This window comes from Ixodes scapularis, unplaced genomic scaffold (genome assembly GCF_016920785.2).
Source record: "Ixodes scapularis isolate PalLabHiFi unplaced genomic scaffold, ASM1692078v2 ptg000303l_1___fragment_1__unscaffolded, whole genome shotgun sequence".
Taxonomy (NCBI): domain Eukaryota; kingdom Metazoa; phylum Arthropoda; class Arachnida; order Ixodida; family Ixodidae; genus Ixodes; species Ixodes scapularis.
Genome location: NW_024609955.1, coordinates 1296991 through 1316231, shown reverse-complemented (window position 1 = coordinate 1316231; position 19241 = coordinate 1296991). Strand labels below are relative to the sequence as shown.

Sequence of the window (19241 nt, the reverse complement as noted above, 5' to 3'; positions counted from 1 at the left end):
AAAAAAATTATACAACTTGTAATTACACGTCTTTCCACAAGCCACATTAGGATAGAAGTAGTTGAAGATTTATAATTCAAAGCATGCAAGATTAATTTCATGAAAAAGTGTGCAGTTAACAGTATACGCGCAGTAGAAGACAGGTAGAATGACCCCATACGAACATTGACCGGTACTGCTCGCGATCATCCTGTATAGGTGTGTGGCAAAGGCCTGTGAAGAAAAATTTGTGGCATGAATCATTTAGAGTGGTACTGAATCTTCGAAAATTATTAGAAAAATATTTGAAACTTTAGAAAACATTTGATTCACATGCTTAAGACGCTGAATCGAATAGGGCGATATTTGACCCCTTATTAGAAAATTATGCAGATTTTTGCACCCCTAACTGGTAAGCTACTCCCAGGTAAAGCGTGCACATCCACTATAAACTCATTCCAAGTAATCTGGTTGAAGCAGACATTTGTATACTTATTTGCCAGGTTTGGCTGGTTTTTCTTCCTGCCGGTGATTCAACCTTGGATCTGCATAGTGCCCACTCTTTTTACAATGTACCAAAATGTTGTTCATCATCAAGGTCTGAATTACGAGTTTAGACTGTTCTAGGCCAAACGCACAGAAACCTCACCTTAGCTTCCGTTTTTCATGCACCTATTGTTCTATATGTCGAAAAATGCCTTTTTAGCAACCCAGCTTGTAAATATATTGTGGGTGCAGCAGCATTTCACCAGTTTGGCCCCTGTGTTATGTGTTCAATTCTCGTACTGGTGAAAAATGTGTGTGTCATCACAAGTGGAAGTCACCCTTGTATTCCTACTAAAGGCAGGTGTTTCTCTTTAGAGGTTTGCGTTATTAAGAAACAAGGAAAGTAATTCAGGACACCAACCGAACTCGCATGGCATGTTGCATTGCATGTTGTTATGTGCACTTCTTTTCTTGGATGAACTTTTGATTATTAAACTATATTTCAAACACAATAGTCGAGAGGCCATGGATGTTCTACAATAAATGAAACACGGATAACTTGGTATAATTTCAGTTGCCATCCATACTTTCCCTAATTTCCTTACTCAAATACTGAATGCATAAGGATTTTTTGACCAAAAAAAAGTTTCTTGGCTGTCTTTACCCTAAGAAAGGTGTATAGGCAGTTTAGACATGACTGAGCCATGCATTTAAGCCTTTGATTATAAGCTTCCTCACTAGCTTACATAGTGGCTAACAAGATTTGGAAGTCTCTTAATTATAATAATGCTCAATTCTCTGTTCTCAGCGAAGGTTGCTTGGGGGTTTCTGCTATTTTAAAAGATATTTGAGAATTTAAGTGTGGAACTGGAAGCCCCTGTATCTGTGAGGTATATGTAAATAAATATTTCCAAATGAATTCCTATAAATATGTGCCAGTGAGTACTGCTTGCTCCAGTCCCTACCTATTTAACATTGCATTCAGCTCACTGATGGAGAGAGCTCTGTAGAAAAAAAAACAAAGTATAAAATACAGAGCGAGATTATTGAGGAACACTAAATAGTTCACAATGGAAGCTTGACAGGTCAGAGATGTAACTGTTTGAAAGACACAGCTAGTATAAAAAAATACTGAAGTCATATGCTTCAGACAAAAACTAAATATATGTGGCTGCAGTAATGATTAACAGCTGGGCTGGTCATGTCTTCCTTCGTCTTCACTCATTGAATGATGTCTCTTGATGTGTAGTAGTGCGAAATGCATGCAGCCATGTCTCTCGTGTAGAAAAGACAGGATTCGTTAGATTGAACTGGATCATTTTCAGTTTCTTTTATTTTGCATGAATAATTATAGACAACAAACTGTACAGAGCATGACATAGTAGGCATAAACAAATGAACAATGGCTTTTATATTTGTGGTTAAATGCGAGAATAATGCGAGAAAATGCAATGTCATGTTTAGACTGCCTGAGTTGAGAATGTGGAGCTAAAAATACACTAGCATGTGCATAGTTCCCCTCTGTAGCAATACTAGTAAACATGTTTTGTATCAATTCGTGGCAAAAAGATGCTCCTAACATGAGAAGTAGTAAACAAATGACCAAATGTGTGATGATGAAGAGCAGCACCTGTAAATGCCTTTGTGTTCGAGTTCAGTGACATACGTAAGATGAGCATGAAAGTCAGTGTTGGGTAAAGTACACCTAAAAAGTATTTCAAGTAAAGTACAAAGTAAATGAGACGTGATGTACTTCAAGTAAAGTAGTAAGTACACTGGCTGCAATGTACTTGAAGTAAAGTACTATAAATACAATGTACTTTAAGTAAAGTAGTAAGTACACTGGCCAGTACTTGAAGTAAAGTACTATAAATACAATGTACTTTAAGTAAAGTACTACATGCTCAGAGAATGTACTTCAAGTAAAGTACAAGTTACCTAAACCTACTTGAAAAAGTACTTTTAAGTACAATGTACTTAAAGTACTTCCCAACACTGATTAAAGTACACGCAAGCTGGTCAGCTATCACGACTGTAGTAACCGTGAGACAAGAATCATGATTACTTTAATCATGATCTACATATTGCTAGTACGTGAATAAGTGTGGAATAAAAGTGTCATGATAAAAGTGCAGTAGAATGTCGAGATTAGCTGCCCACTCTGCATCCTTCTTAATGCCAACAGTGATACTGCCTTTTGGGTTCCAGATCGTGAGGTACCCCTTAGTTCGCTTCGCAAAATACATCTGAGCTTGGAGTTGGTGGTAGTCGTCATGGCCTTTGTTCACAAGCACGCTGCTGCCATCATAACGTAGGCTGTAGTCCTTGGCGTCCTTCAAGTGGCATAGCAACGACCCCTCACGAAATTTCCATGGGCATTTTACTTCAAGAACAGCCTCGTCTCCAACAAGACCATCCGGTGATGCACCTAACAGGCCCGACTCGTGCAGCCAGAGCCCTGTTGGCGTTGGCGTCAGGCTGGTGGCTTCGCTAAATGCCTTGATAGCATCTGGTTCATGGATGATGCCCCATTGGACAGCTTTTACACCTTCCAGTGAGTATTCGCCAAGTAGGTGACGAAAGAGTGAAGGAGGAAAGCTGTCGTTCTCACACGCCTTGAGGACTTTTCCAAAGTTACTCGCGGTCAGGCGTAGCTTTCTCTCCACTTGCCACAGCGGATTTGTGCGTTGTCCAGCTGTAGACTCTGCCAGCTGCTGGATCTCTTCACGTGACTTTGCGGCTTTCTCAACCAGATAGGCGGTTCGGTCGGCTGCCTGGGTGTATTCATCACTAAATATTAGGTCCTCAATAGTGACATGAATGGGCATGTCTGGCTCTCTGGACAACAGCCATGTGTAGCCAACTGTGGCCCCAAGAGCATCCAGGCGACTCCTAATCCAGTCTTTGTCCTCCTCACTAACGGGCCGATTCAGTGAAGCGGAAGTACATGGACTCGGAATCAGAGTCTCGACTGGTCCAACCTGTCTGTCCTTTGAAGTCGTCTTCATGGTCCATGTGCAAGCTCGATCTGTGCAGGAAATATTTTTATGAGCAAAGAGGAGGAGAGCTGCCATGTGATGGCATCGAAGGGAACCTCGAGGGCAGTTGCAGGTGGCCCTGGCCACAGTCTTGGGGTTCGTCATTTCAACCTGAAGAAAAAGATTTTTTTATAAAATTCCCTAGTTCAGCTCTATGTACCTGTCATTAGAATTTCCTGTTTGCAAAATCTTACTCAGCTTCACGAGCATGCTTCTTTGAAGCTTGACAGCGACATATAGCTATATCCCAATTAATTTTTTAAAATGTATTTATATGTTATTTTCTCAATTCGATAGATGAAAACAATTAAGAGGGGTCTTCTAAGTTGTCTAAAGTTCTTATAACTACAATGTATTTTACATTGAACTATATATTTTCGCGGTTTCAACGTAAATCAATGATTACAAGAGGGGTCTTTTTAATTGCGCACAATTAAAAAATCAGCCTTCTACAATGAAATTAACAACACTAAAAAGGGGCCCACTAGTCTACAGTTATTAAAATTACGATGCATTTTACAGGTTGTACTCGCATCGCGGGTTCGATGGAGATCTTCAACAAAAGATCACATCCACAAAATTTGATGTATACAAAAAAAAAAAAAAAAAAAGCAAACTAGTGCGAAATTGCGATAGACATGCGATTCTTTAATAACCTGACAACCTTAATAATAATAATAATAAACGACTTACCTCGACGGCGTACGATCTGTTTTTCATGCTGGCCTGCACTACGCCGGTAAAGCACTTAAGATCGTCGTCGTAACTGATTTGCATGACATGGTTGGACTTAACGGCATTTTCACCCCTTTCAACTAAACTCGGTTCTTCACAGAAAAAAACGCACAATGCGGAGGCCTCTACTGCCATAGCGATGCACTTGTTTTTGCCGCAATAGACGCCCGCTGCAACCGTGTCGTCTGCTACCAAAGCAAAGCGAAGTGTAATACTCCCAAAATGGCTTTCATCGTCGGAATACGACACTGAGACGACAATAACATCTTAATAATTAGATATCAAAAAGTTAGGTTGCTTACAAAAAATTATTTACTTACTCGTAAGCAAACATTTAGCCTCATCTGGAGTCTCCATGCATTGGTCCATAGCAACGTCCCTAGCAACGATTTGTTTGGACCCAGACGCCATGTTGTGACGTCATCACTTACGGGTCAATTGTCATTATATCAAAATATTTTACACTTCCCTTTGAATTCTATATATACGGGTTTGAATGTATCACTGTAACGAAGTGGTCATTCACTGCTGTCGCAACACTCTAGCTCCCGCCCCCGGTGTAAGAAGGCTCTTTAGGTGTAGAGACTCCGCTCTCCGCTGCGACCAGATAATGACACCCTGCGCGCTTCACTTCACGGAGCCACCCCTAGATGGCGCCGTAAGTTTCAGGCCGGCAGCGTACCGGGCTACTTGTGCTAGCTGCCTGCTCGGCGTACAGCTTGCTTTCGGTGGCTACGGGTTCGCGTACGATGTGGTATGTAGGTGGGGCCACTATCATCTCTCTCAGCACACTGAAGTTTACATAACCCGAAAAATGGCAGGCGGACAAACAAGAGTAACTCCCTAATACCAGCTGACGCGGGGTCTACGAGTGAGAAAGAAATATCCCTCTGCTGTAGATAATTTCTAGCCTAGCTTACATTAACGTCGGTAAGCGTTTGTAAAATGAATAAACTCTGAATGCATCGCAGGTAAACGATAACTTGAGTGCGACCGAAAGAAAAAAAAAAGAATGCACAAAAATAAAGAATGTTTAACACAAACCTTGTTAGCGGATAATAAACTGAATTGTTTTAAGCTCCGTTCGCGTGACTTTTCTAAAAAAATATATATATTGGGTTCGCAAATTACTGTTAATTCAACTGGACTAATAAAAAAAAAATTTTTTTTCAACATGCGGGGCAGCTAACGTGATTATTCTTTTACATATTAAGGCAGCCTTTGAGTCCTGCTAAATTGAACTGCTGACCGAACTGGCACGAAGTTACACATTTTGCACGCAGTTTAATGAAAGCAGCTTTCTTTGAAAGGTTTACTTTGTTAGTACACTTACGTTGGCATGTAGCAGATTGCAACAAAAGTTTATAGTCACCACACTCGTCAAGGAAAACAAACCGGTTGTATTAATGGCACTTCTGATATAAGTATAATAATAATACAATCACAAACTTAAAAAAAAAATAAAAAAAAATTGCTGTAAAAAGAGATGCTGTTCAAACATTGCTTAATGTATGACATACTCTATAGTTGCTTTTGGAGTTCTTTTCCACATTACGAGTCGCACAGTCGGGACTCTTCCTTCTTCTCTCGAGACTGCTTCTTTGCATCTCGGTTTTTTCCTTTGAAGTCCTGTTGCATTCTCATGCGATCCGAACCCTTTTGCACGTTCGACTGAAACCAGAGAAGCGTCTGCCTTCCACGGAGGTGTCTGCATTCCACGAGAACGCCAGACAGAATCCGACCCTGAACAGATGGGCAGTCTGTTGTGTCTGCGTCTACCGCATGCAAGACAATCCCATACTAGTCGCCCTCAATTCGGAGAAGAACAACAACCGAGCATGTGACTGATGCATTCGGCAGACGTCTTTATCCTGATCGTCTCTTTTACTAATATTTTCATGTCATTGTTTTCCCTTTCTAAAATGTTCACGTTTCCCCAGGCTGGAGAGCAGTCGGCGTGTTCATTCAAATGTTTGGCCATTTCCAAGTTCGGATCTTTGGTTTTTTACATTTCTTTTATGCTCTTTTCACCATTGCAAAAAAAAAAAAAAATTTGGAAACAATTAGAGGGGGCGGAAGCAATGGGTGACTTGGCCCACGTTTCGGCAGAGGGCCGGCGACCGGATGGCCTGAACGTTTTGGCGCCCTCTAGGGGCAGGCGGAGAAAACATAGGAAAGGAGGGGAGATGATGTGTTCGCCGTTCCGACGGGGCGAGGAGAGGAGTCTCCACACCTAAAGAGCCTTCCTACACCGTGCTCCCGCCTTTGTCCGTGCCCTCCCGACGCAAGGGACTCACGTCTGGCACTCCCTGGCCTGCTGCTGGAGCTTGTGCGAGTGGATCTCCGCCTCCCGCACGTAGGGCACGGCCTTCTCCGTCGCAGGGCTCAGCTTCTCCAGGAACGTCTGCAGTTGGTCCACCATGTCTCGCAGACGGGCAGAGTTCTCACGCAGGCCCTGGGGGCAAAACGGGCCGGGGCGGTCATAATCTGGAGGTGCGTTGCATCGTCAAAGGTGCATTCCATATTCGCCCGCATTATACTTCACGAAACCGACGGGCACACTATTCTGGCAGGGGCAGTAGTGACACTGAATGCACCTCGTCGCTTCGCGGTGATGTTCAGCGCCATTTTGAGACATGCAATGCCATCTGGGATATTAAGAAGGAACTCTGCTTTAAGTTTCCGTTTCATTTTTTTTTTTCTCTTCTGCGAGGGGGCGTTATTTTGCGTGACTTTAAAGTTCCAAGATCGTGAGTGATCGTACAGGCACAGCGTCTTCGCTGCACGCCGACGCCCCTCAGCAACATCACCTGTCTCGTGATTCCGGTGCATATGCAATTAGTTTTCTGGATAAAAGTGGCAGCAGTGAGTCAGAAGATGACTTTCATTGGATCTTAGTTTCAATTGTGGCAGTGGGTCGAACCAGCAGGAATTATCCACAGGTGCCTGTCGGTACGTTTCGTGTTAGCTCGCTGAAGGCATTTCTTGCCTCCGTGAGCTTCTGTGGACACACTGGGTGTGTTCGAAACGCTTTATTTTTCACCTGCAGGGCGTCAACCTTACGTACAATTGGTTTTATGCTGTCAGCAGGAAAACGAGTGGAGTTTTCTCTGAAAAAGCGGCCCGGTCCTGACCTCGGCATCAGGCTACGGAGTAGCATGGAACGAGTTGGGTGGGGCTTTAAGGAATGGTACGGTCGTCACAAAACAAGAGGTTTTGCATGGAAACTGTTCAAATTCGCAGGAGTTGTTTCTAGAAAAGTAAGCTACAAAATATATGTTTTAATTTTTTTTACTCCTAATACTTTGCAAGGTACATCAAATTAAAATAACTTCTGCATTGGTTACACAAAATTTGACATTACATTTTTTGTGCTACATAATATCTTAATGACATTTTCGTTTTTGAAAAGAGAATTCCTTTAGCTACATTTTGGTATGCTTTGTACAGAATTATACCTAGTAGGGATATTTGCAGCTAAACAATTTTTCCTTGAGATCACCCCATAACAGCCTCTTTTCCTGTAGTAAGAAAGATTTAAGTTTACTCCACTAGCAAGCATATTATGTAAGATTCTGAGCGCATTTCCCAACACTCCTTGTGAAAGGCCATCGCTTTCAGTAAGGTAGCATGGGTGCTCACCTCATAGGCGTTTTCTGCGTCCGGGTAGTAGTCCTGGCAGGCCCGAAGGAGTTCCCTGGCCTCCTTCTGAAGTGCCTCGGACTGCAACTTGAGCTCCTCGCTTTGGGCAATGATCCCCTGAACCAAGCCACAAAGAATATTCAATTGGAATAATCCGCCAGCACACAGAGCCACCAAAGACGAGGTAACAAAATTCCATGAACTCATTGTAGAGTGACAATAACATACAATTTATCTCAATTGTGTTTCACTTGTCTTACCTATCTTACTAATCCTTTTAACTTGTTTTTGTACATTTTTCTTGTTTTGCCGTTATGTTTAGATATTTGTTACTTTATAATAATAATAATATTCTCTATTTTGGGTGCCCAAAAACAACCAGATCGGTCTTCCCCTTGGTGCACCAACACAAACAGCAAAACCAGCAAACAAACAAAAAATCCTAAACACACATAAAGTTAAGAGACAAATGTAAGATTATCCAAATGGCGACGGTACATTGAACAGCTGCAGATATATCAAGGTGGGGTGGAGCAATGGCGTTATAGAATGACTGAATCCGAGAGAGAGGTGAGGCATTGGGGCGGCGGAGAAAAGCTCACCGGAGAAAAGCTCACCGGAGAAAAGCTCACCGGAGATAAGCTCACCGGAGAAAAGCTCACCGCAAAACCGGCAGATGCGGAGAAAAGCTCACCGCGGCTGTTGAGCGGATGCGGAAAAAAGCTCACCAATTTTTTCTTTAACTTAGCGGATTCTGCATCAAACGTTGTAATTTAACATAATTCGCATAGTACAAAATCATAACATCGTACACCGGTGAAAAAGACAATTTATTGGCAACTGGCAAGGTGCCATCGGTAGCTCTGTCAAATAAAGATGTTTGTTCTTTGTGAGCTAATATGAATAGCGGTGTGGTGAACCGTTTCAGTTTCAAATATTGTGTAGTGCCTAATAGGTAAGTAGGTGTTTGTTGATGTATCAGTATCGGCTACGCTGTTTTTTTTTGTTTTTTTTTTTTTGTTAAATTCACTAACAAAACTTTAGTTGCGAGAACAGATTCGTCCTGTCGTGTTTGTTGTCTTCACTCCGTCGTCGTCGTTTGAGCGGTTTTTATCATGTATAACGTTTACCAACTCGCCCTATTCGCCACCTTAAAGAAGACTACTTCTTATATAGGTCACGAGTAACAACGGTGCCAGTGTGCAGCTCTGAAGGTCATTGGTGCCTCGCCGTAGAAAGGCACTATCACACAAAGGCAACGTGTAGAAACACCAGCACGAACGGCTAGAAAACGTGCTTCTCCGTGAAAGAAAAAAAGTTTTTATATCCTGCTGACTGTTTTGTCCTATTTTCAAAAATTAACAAAAGCTTCAAAGAGAATTTCAAGCACCGCGTTGTTGTCCGCATGCACTTTCGGATCTTTGGCATTTACAGTTTTGATTTTTAGGTTTTAGGCAGACATTATTAAGTTTTCGAACTTTTTTCTGTTTTTCAAGTTCATACAAATTTGAGTTGGGCTTTCGTTGCCTACAGAGTAAGCCACAGAAAACACTCGCCCGCAATTATTAATTTGGGAGCAATATACCTAATAAGCTTAACAAATAATACAAAAAAAGGACATTTTCTTTTTTACAAAGCTGACAAATTTTAATGATAATAAATTGATATATGTTACGCATGATCCAATAGCCTCCATATAAAAAGAAGAAAAAAAATCGGTGAGCTTTTCTTCGCATACGCTCAATGGCCGGTGAGCTTTTCTCCGCATCCGCCGGTTTTGCGATGAGCTTTTCTCCGGTGAGCTTATCTCCGGTGAGCTTATCTCCGGTGAGCTTTTCTCCGGTGAGCTTTTCTCCGGGATTCGAGGCATTGCACAGTGGGTGAACATAGAAGCAAACAAAATGTCCCGTTAGACGTGAATACAATATATTCTATATTGTACCCTACATAATATCCTCCCTTGGAGAGCCTTAGGGGTATGTTGAATAAATAAATAGATAAGAAGGTTTGAAAGTGCACTACACAACAAGTAACAATGCAGCTAGAAAAAATTGCAAAATACAAAACAAAACAAAAATCACATTATATTACTGGTTACATTAAGGGGGACACTACCCAAAAGAGTTAACTTTTGAACCTTTTGCTTATTATGAATTAAATTTACAGTATATACTGGCAGTTGTGAGGCAGAATGCAGTGCAAAGCTTCATCTGCATACATGAATTGTCAAATAAATTATAGTCGTTTTTATCAGAAACACACTGACTTTGTTTGAGAAAACTATCGTTTGAAAAATAATGTAATACCAAACGTTTTTCTTCACTAGATCTGTAGCAGAATGCCTCAGCGTTGACAAACGTGCATGCAAGATGCCATTTGTTTAGGCTTTTACTTTAGAACAGTTATTGCTACAGACGCCAGCACATGCAACGCGTGGAACACCATTCCCTGCATTCTCCTCGATGCTTGGGTAATTTAGCAATAGGTCTATTAAGTAGATAAGTTATCAATAGGCACCATTTTCAAGATCAGTAGACTCCCAGGTAGATAATAAAAGTTTCTCGAAGATTTGCCACTGTGCGACCAGCGTCGGCCATGTTTACGCTCGCACTGCCCTCTATTTGTCGTCAAAGTCAAAAAGCCAAATTGGATGTTTAGTGTTTATACAGCGTAAGGTCGCTCTGCCAGGGGGGGGGCGACACTAGTTTACACTGTAGATGAGCAATTTTGCCAGTACAGTACGACTGCTAGCCTGGGTCTTTAACGTGCATCACGCAGTAGTGATACACGACCACACACCGGTACGATGCTCATCCAGATCGAAACGGGCAGGGGTGGGGCTTGAACCCTGGCTTCTGCAGCGCGAGCTTTCGCTCTACGCGCGTCAAGCTGGGTGTGCACTGTAGCCCACTCGGCCATTGAATCCCCCCTCTTAGTCGTCGTTCTCAGCTCTTGCCTGCCTAGTTTCCTTTCCTTCCTGTCTCCCGGAGGGGTGGTCCTGTTGTGCATGTCTAGTTTCCTCCAGCTCCTTAGGGCGGGTCTGTTTTGTGTGCTCAACAGCTTCGCAGGTCATGCACCTTCACACAGTGGAGTAACTTACGATTTCCGTGTTTTTTGTCAAATATGATATAGAAAAAAAAAACATTTGCATACAGCAAGCTGGTTTATTAAGCCCCTCAATTAGGATAGCTGCGACAAATATGTCATTTACATGCCCCAGTTAATAAATATAGTTATATCAAAATTAACCGAGCTTAGAAGTGGACAAGCGGAAGGTTGGGAACCATGGGCGCCGACTACAAGGGACCTTGTTACCATGATCAATGCCAACATGAGAAAGAGAGGTCTGTGGAGGGCAACTGCTCTCGGAGCAACGTGATTTTTAATATGGTGCACTGCACGTTAGCATGGAGCAGAGCCTCTGGCTCAGGATGGCAGATGCACTCACCCTGAACGGGGAGCCGTTAGCCGTGTTCTGCAGGTGGGCCACCTCCCGCACCATGTCCTCGACCCTCTGGGTGTGGTTGGCCAGCTCGTAGAGGCGCCCCTCCAGCTCCTCCGCCATCATCTGCCGCAGGTCCTCCAGGGTTGCGTCGTTCTGCACCGCCGGCAGCGAGAAGTTCTGCGCACGCTCCAGGCCTGCAACGGCACGCAGTGGGCACCTTCAGCAGAGAGTAGAGAGGCACGGATGTCGAGCACTCGGCGACTTATTACAAGGAGGATTAGCCAGGGCCAAGGCCACTCATCCTTCTATAAAAACAAAAGGAAGAGCTAAAAGGAGGGTAAAAAAAAGTGAAAGCCGTTTACAAATCCCTGTAACGCCGAATTGGAGCGCAGCTCTTGAGGAGGAGGAGTGAAGGGTACTGAGAAAGGGTAGACCCCTCCCCCTTCTCCTCCTCCTCCCCTCATTCTTTAATATGCTCCGGGGGGGGTGTCACGTGACTTCGGGGAGGGGGTCACGTGACCTCGGGGAGGCGTGACCTGGGGGTGACCTCAAGGCCACGTGACCCCAAAGGTGACCCCCACGTGACCTTGGGGTCACGTGACCTGGAGGGGTCACGTGACCTCGGGGGGTCACGTGACCTCAGAGGGGTCACGTGACCTCAGAGGGGTCACGTGACCTTGAGATGACCTTGGAAGGGGTCACGTGACCTTGGGGGTCACGTGACCTTGGGGAGGCGACCACGTGACCTCGGGGGTCACGTGACCTCAGAGGGGTCACGTGACTTGGGGGTCACGTGACCTTCAAAGGGTCACGTGGGGTCATCTTGGGGTCACGTGACCTTGAGATGACCTTGGAAGGGGTCACGTGACCTTCAGGGGGTCACGTGACCTTGAGATGACCTTGGGAGGGGTCACGTGACCTTGGGGGTCACGTGACCTTGGGATGACCTTGGTTACGCCGACGCCGACGGCGACGGCGACGCCAACGCCGACGGCGACGCCGCTCAAGCCGGGAACGGGCCCCTAAGAGCTGCGCTCTAAAAAATTGACTGCATCTCCACGTGGTGAATGATGTTGATTGGGGTAAAGCTCTGGTGGTGCTTGTCTGCGCAGATGCTGAGCCGCAGCATGCCGAGCATTTCGTTCCTTTTCATCCATGTCAGAAAGAGAATGTGTAGTATGGAACGTGGTTATATACGCATTTGAGCATTTGACCGCAGCGCCTTCTCGTCTATTAACGTTGAGCCAATGCATGCAAAGTTTAACGCAATTATATACGCATTTGACCGCAGCGCCCTTTCCTGTATAGACGTTGAGCGGCTACATGCAACCTTTCATCCATGACACCCCCAGCTCTTAAGCTACTACCAGATCTCAGAGCCCCCTACTCGTGCCGCAGTCGTGGCCGAGTGGTTAAGGCAATGGACTAGAAATCCATTGGGGTCTCCCAGCACAGGTTCGAATCCTGTCCACTGCGCAAACTTTTTTTTTTTTTTTTTTTCATTTTTTTTTTTTTTTTTTGCACGAGCATGTGAGCACGTGAGCTCACGAGCACGAGCACCAGCAAGATCGATGTGAGCACGGACACCGGACGGACAAGGCTAGACCCTAAGGAGCTTTGCCCCTAAAAGCCATCACTTCAACAAATCTGCAATGATAATATTAAGGCTAGGTTGCAGCAGCATACGTGACATCACAGTTTACACTGGCCTATTGTCTGTCTGAAATTTTATTGCAATTTTATTTTGCTCTTTAAATACTAGATAGCATTATTAAGGTCACCCTTTCTTCGTGTTGGCGCCGTGGATGTAGCCTCGATGGAGAAGAGCGATCAGTCGCCCATCTGTTCTTGGACTGAGGACTTCTCTCGGTAAATGCTCAACAGAAGAAAAGCAGACCAAAAGCAATATGAAAGCTTTTGCTTGCAGCCTTTGTATATCACCAAAATCCTGCAGGAGCGACAACGGCAGGTGCAGCTTGGTGAAAAAAGAGCAGCGAGGGACTCGGCTGCCAAAAGGAGAGTGCTGGACCCAGTAGTGACACAAAGTCAGTCGCTCTTAGTGGCCGCCCGGCAGTTCAAGTGCCAGTTTACATATATAACCCATTTAGTATGGCGATAACGTCCAAGACAGACTGGTTTTAGACGGACGGGAGCAAAAAAGGGGCTTCTAAATGCTACAACGCCTTAGGTAAATGCCAAAGACTGCTATTGAACAAATATTCTAATAGTTGTAATTAACAATACACTATTCAATATCTGCTTCGAGATGAACTGCGATATTCTCGCTTTTACAGCGGACCTGTTAAGGGCTAGTTTCCCCAGGATCGTGTCCACCAGCAAAGAAATGATGACACCGAACTCTGGACACCTGCTGCCATCTATGAGCGATGGCGGCAACCACACAACTGCTTGCCGCCGTCGCTCGTAGATGGCAGCAACCTTTTTTTCGGAGGAAGAAAAGTGGGAGTGGAACGAGCGGCGATGTGCGCAACAGCGTGAATGGTTTCGCAATTGCTGCGAAGCCGCTATCACCCAAAGTTCCACCGCGTCGAACGGCTCAGATTCCCTTGGAATAGAAGAGCAGATTGCTCGCCTGGAAAGACATCACCGAGAACAGAAGCTACAGCTCCGCTGCTCTTCCTTCTTTACTAAAGTGGAAAGGCTGAACGTTTTTTTTTTTTAGTGCGGAAGCATTAACTGTCCCATGGGGCGAGCCGATGTCATCAGCCGTGCGAAATGGCAGATAAATTCGTGAAGCCACGATTTGAGGCATCCCAGCTTTGAAGCCGCATAAAACGCCACACAAAACGGCCAATAAATGAGGCCGCCGCGCGTCAGTTTCAATTAGCACCAATCCATGGCGCTGCCTGCCCGCATCTCCAGCGCACTAATAAATGGAATCGGCTGGCGCGCTCGGGTGGCGGCACGGCTGCCGGAGCATGCCGGCCGATTCCTGCAGCTGATTCTGTGCCACTGCGGCACGGCCGGTGTCAGCGAGGCGCGGCAACTTCACGAGGACGTGTGCAAGAACGACATTCATACTTTCGCATTCACAACTCATAAGAAGCCTTTTTTGTTGCCAAATTGGAACTTGGAAAAATAATATTTGCATATAGCAAGCCGACTTATAACACCCCTCGATTAGGATAGCTGTGACAATTTTGTCGTTTACATGACATAGTTAATAAACATAGCTATAATAAAATTAACCGAGCTTAGATGCGGACAAGTGGAAGGTTAGGAACAACCTTTATGAGTTGAGCTGGAGTTTTCTTTAAACGCATGGCACACGGTAGTGGAAGACTTCGAGAAACTATTCGATATTCGATTTAAAAATATTCGGTCAAAATCGCCATTCGCTTCGAAATGGCTTCCAACTCAAGATTCACTCTTCGCACAGGGTTACTAAAGAGACAGCCAATTTTTAACTCGGCCAATTGTCTACCACATGCTAAGACGACAAAAATAGCAGGTGCCACATCTTTGCAGTAGATTTGGAGCCATCTTAAATCGCCGGCGCGGTTTTCGAAGCGCGTGTCCGGTTGGCCGACGGAGGCAACCTTGGTGCCATTAGAACCAAAGCAATGGATCGATCCATCGCGGCGGCGGAGAAGTGAACGAAACACCCACCTTCTCCGGCCTGCGCCAGCTCTTCCTCTGCTTCGGCGAAGGGCCTCATGAACTCGGTGGCATTGAGAAGCTCCACGATGCGGGTGGCTTCGTCGAGCAGCGGCTCCACGTTGGCGGTAGAAGTCGAGCCCAGGCCCTCGGAGAAGGCTGTCAGGCTGCTCAGAATGTCTAAAGAGACGGGGCAGAATGGAGCAGCTAGAAGAGCTATGCTTCACACTTTTGGGGGTTTATTTTTCTTAGCTTGGGGCTGTTTTTTCTGGGTTTATTTTTCTTCTTGGATTCAGTGTTTTTCATAGTAAATTTTGGATGTCAGGCAAAAAATCTGCACTTATGGGTGCTTAAGTTAAAAAAATAAGACATGGACGTCGAATTCCTCGCTCCTCAACGAAACAAACGCGTGATGCAAATACTTGTAAAACATCCTAGTACCGATGAGAAGATGAAAGGAGAAAACTGGCATGGCACAGTTCTTGACGAAAGCAGCTGCAATGAGGGTCAGTTCAGGGGGCTGTCCCGGGTCAGTACAGAATAAAGCTGTACATAAGGCTCTCTTTTCTCCAAAGCTTACTGGAATTCTCTCATCCAAGGACAGCTCCAATTAGGGTTTCTTTGGTGTTTCCTCCAATTTTTAGTGCAAAACATTCTTTGGCTAGGAGCTCTGCATTTCGTGAAGCCCAAAAGTAAAACCTGGATCAAAGTGTGGCTGTAAGGCTTGACACTGATTCGTTTTGAGCGGGGGGAAGAGGCCATCGGCAGTAAAAGTGCGTTTGCACTTAGTGAAAATAGCACCCAGACCATTAAGATTTATTAAGTGGGCGTTTTTCCAGCATGTCACAACACGTCGGCGTAAGTAGAGCTGCTATTTGGAAGAAAAGCCCTGCAGGGCGTCCACTCTGCGTCTGGCAGATGTCAACTGGACACCCTGTCACACCTTTTGAAAACCCGGGTCAGCGCCAGGAATCGAGTGCACATGCCACGCATTAAGCCAGCTCACAAAAACTAACGCACAAAAAGAGAGCATAGATGCCACACGTTTAACATGCAACACAATTGCCCAGTTTTTCACAATGTTTCAGTCGTCATCGAAAACATCGAGCCCTACTTACGACACACATTATCTGAAATTTCAGGAAATACGCCGTATCTAAAGTGCGAAAAGCCGCATTTTCAAATCGTAATGGCCGCCCATTGCACCCGCTCTGCACAGGCAACAAAATGGCAATGCCCGCAAGACAATCGGGGGAATACAGTGCCGATACGCCAAGTGTAGCTTACTCAGTGGGTCTAGTGAGGAAGACACAAATCCAACGAGGGAAAGAAGGAAGCGGTTGTCAAGATTAAAAAGACACCTGGCTGACCCTTAAATCTCACCAGCCGCTTTCCTTTCTACCCTCGTCCACGCTGGCTTCCTCGTTCGTCGGCCGTCGTGACACGTCGTCAACTACTTCGACGGAAGCAGCCGAGCTTTAAATTAAAACGCACAAAACGGTACCTCGCATCTCCTGGACCGTCTTCTCCACGTTGAGCTCTTCCCGGTCGGCTTCCAGCCTGGTCTTGTACGCCGTGTGGTTGTTCGCCGTAGCCGAGAGCGCCAGGCTCGAAGCCTGCACGAAAAAGAGCAGAAATCGTCGGTGGTTGCGCGCCCTCCCCAGAGGTACAGCACCCGTTACGCGTGGCGTGATTTACGACGTCTCGGTTTGCCGATTCCTCCATTTCCACCCGATCACGTTGCACGTCTGTCGCGCCGGCGTGATCCCAGCGGTGGCGGAGCAGCGGCATGAGCTGCAGATGCCTGTTCCGCTGCAGCTCGTTTAGCAGCCAGACGGTCGATGGAAACCGAAGCAGACCCGAAATGGGACACTGGGACGGCGGGGACCGTTGTTTCCAATCGCCTTTTTTGCCGGCATTTCTACCACCAACCGTCACAATCGCGACATCCAACAGCATGACAGACTGTCTTCTGCGACTTAATCTGAGGCCACATCACAGCCACTTGCAACACACAGAGAGTGTAGTGCAGTAAACACACCAGTCAAAGGGGTGTTCCAGGCGTTGTGCACCCGAAACGCGTCTCTGACCGGTGAGCTTGGCATCCCATACTGGCAATGCATCAAAAGCGGCTCCGAGTGGCAACTGGCGTTGCAGAAGCCATCATGTCGTGCTGTCGGACGTCGCGATCCTGACAGCTTGTCGAAGAAGGTTGTGGGGATCGTGATCCCTGAACATTCTGTCGCGTCAGCGTTTTGGCGCGCCGTGGCGGCCGCGCTGACGTAGCGAGAGGTGGCACTGCTTATCACTGAGTGGCTTCCTCCTTTCCCCTCTGGGGGCGATTTTCGTAATGAACCCCCGCAGAAAGGAGATCGACGTGTCGCTTCTTGATTAGCCACTTCGCCCCGCCGTTATCTTAAAACCAGCGAACAGCGAGATCTTTCTCTCTCTTCTTCCTGGGATTCGGCGGCGGCGACAACGGGGAACCGCCCGGCGCACCGGTGAGCATTTACCTCGTCCTTTGTATCTTTGTGAACGACTGTTCGGCCGTGGGCGATTTCCACACCAACGGCGTTCACCAGCTGATAGCCGCTGTTTTCTTATTTGTTCCGTTGTTAATAAACAGAGTTTATCACCGTCACCAACGTGACTGGTGTCTGATTGCGCTCAAAGAGCAGCATGCCATGCGAGTACGAACTCGCTTCGTGGTAGAGCGTCTCACCGCGAACGTGGTACTCCCAAAGGCAGTGGCCCAAAGGAGAACCACAAGGTCTGGCAAAAAACTAGGAGCGAACGCATCGCAACTAATGGCCGCCGAAGCTTTTGTGGAGAGTCAAGCCAGAGAGCAGCCTACCGCATCTACCTCCGCTTTTGTGTGGATCGTGGGAGGCGACAACACTTCATGATGTGAGTGGGTGGACGGAGAAGCTTTCCAGGCACCATAGTAATGAAGGCGAGAGAATGACTCACGTCCTTGCGCACTGTCGAGGCCAGTGCTTCCAGATCGCTGACGTTCTGCGCCAGGGGGCTCACGTCCAGGGAGGCGGGCTTTCCGCTGAAGCTCATCAGCTGCTCCTGTCGAGGGAAAGAGCGTCTTATTTTATTTTCTCGTAGTCTCGCAAAGCACGGAGAGTACTCTGTCGAGAAAAAGAGGCGACAAATTCGGTGCACCAACGTTTGCTCTGCACGTGGCATCGCAACGGCAGTTGTTAGACTTTGCACAAAGCGAACGCGCCGTCGGGTAAAGTTCATTGATTGTTTGCGGCATACGGTGAAACACCACTAAAACAAACAGCTGAAGAAAATTTTGTAAACTTGCCCAGCAAAACAGCACTATGTCCACTGCATCCAATTAAGTGAACTCCCACTTTAGCAAACTTTTTTTTTAGGTCCCTCAAAGTTTGTTTGAGTGTTATTTCACCGTATTTGCTCCATGAAGTCCGGCCTCAACATGGTACTTGGGAAGTATGAGCCCATTTCAGATAATATATTCAAAGGGACCATACCATTGTGAGCATAATAAAATTTATATATATCCAAATATAAAGCTGGGAACATTTTCCATTATTTTCCCTGCTCGTTTGCATGTAAGGAATTGTTTATTAGCTCGATCAATGACAGAACTGAAGAATTGGGGCTGTATTTGGGTCGCTTAAAGGGGTACTACAACAAAATTTCGGCGCTCATTTCTTGGTCTATATGTGTTCAAAGGAGCAGCATCACATCGAACATACCAATATCTTGTAAAAAAGGCTCGAAAAGAAATTTTAAGACTAATTAAACGATTAGCAAAGAGCACCTGATGGATGTCGCTAACGCCTCGCTTGTAATGTCCGTCTAGGAACCTTGACAGCTAGTGACGGAGGTTGTCTCGCCTCCGGCCACGACGAGAGAAGGGGGAAAGGAGGAACTCCCCTCTTCCCGAGAATGCCTTTTGTGTGCCGCAGTAGTCGTTATTGTCCCCCTACAAGATTATAGAAGATTAACCCGTCGCTCAAAATTCGTACAAAAGCAGCCGCTTCGGTGGCTGGAACGACTAGGCCATCCTCTCGACGTCAGCCTCGCCGTAGCTTTGCTCGTCTTGAGACGACCTACGTCACGATTGCGTTGGATGTCACGTGGTCTCCGCTGGGCCTTCTCCGAGCGCTTGCCAGAGTGGGCCGTTTATAACGAAAAATACAGCCACCAGAATCAATATACAAACGTGCGATTGTCATTTACGGATATTAGGAATCATATTCAACCTATTTTTGAACACAACGGGAATCTTTCAAATATTGTTGAAGTATCCCTTTAAA

General features: G+C 45.8%; 1 protein-coding gene across 1 annotated transcript in view; it reads right to left on the bottom strand.

The window, feature by feature from the left end:
• Positions 1–19241, bottom strand: part of LOC120847166 (laminin subunit alpha-like) — a gene marked incomplete at its 5' end in the record, with an annotated part of 79637 nt that overhangs the window by 17761 nt on the left and 42635 nt on the right. The window contains 6 exons of the mRNA XM_042287767.1: positions 6536–6693; positions 7881–7997; positions 11329–11519; positions 14956–15123; positions 16448–16559; positions 17914–18018. Coding sequence (XP_042143701.1) covers positions 6536–6693; positions 7881–7997; positions 11329–11519; positions 14956–15123; positions 16448–16559; positions 17914–18018 — 851 coding nt within the window. The remainder of the gene's footprint in view (positions 1–6535; positions 6694–7880; positions 7998–11328; positions 11520–14955; positions 15124–16447; positions 16560–17913; positions 18019–19241) is intronic.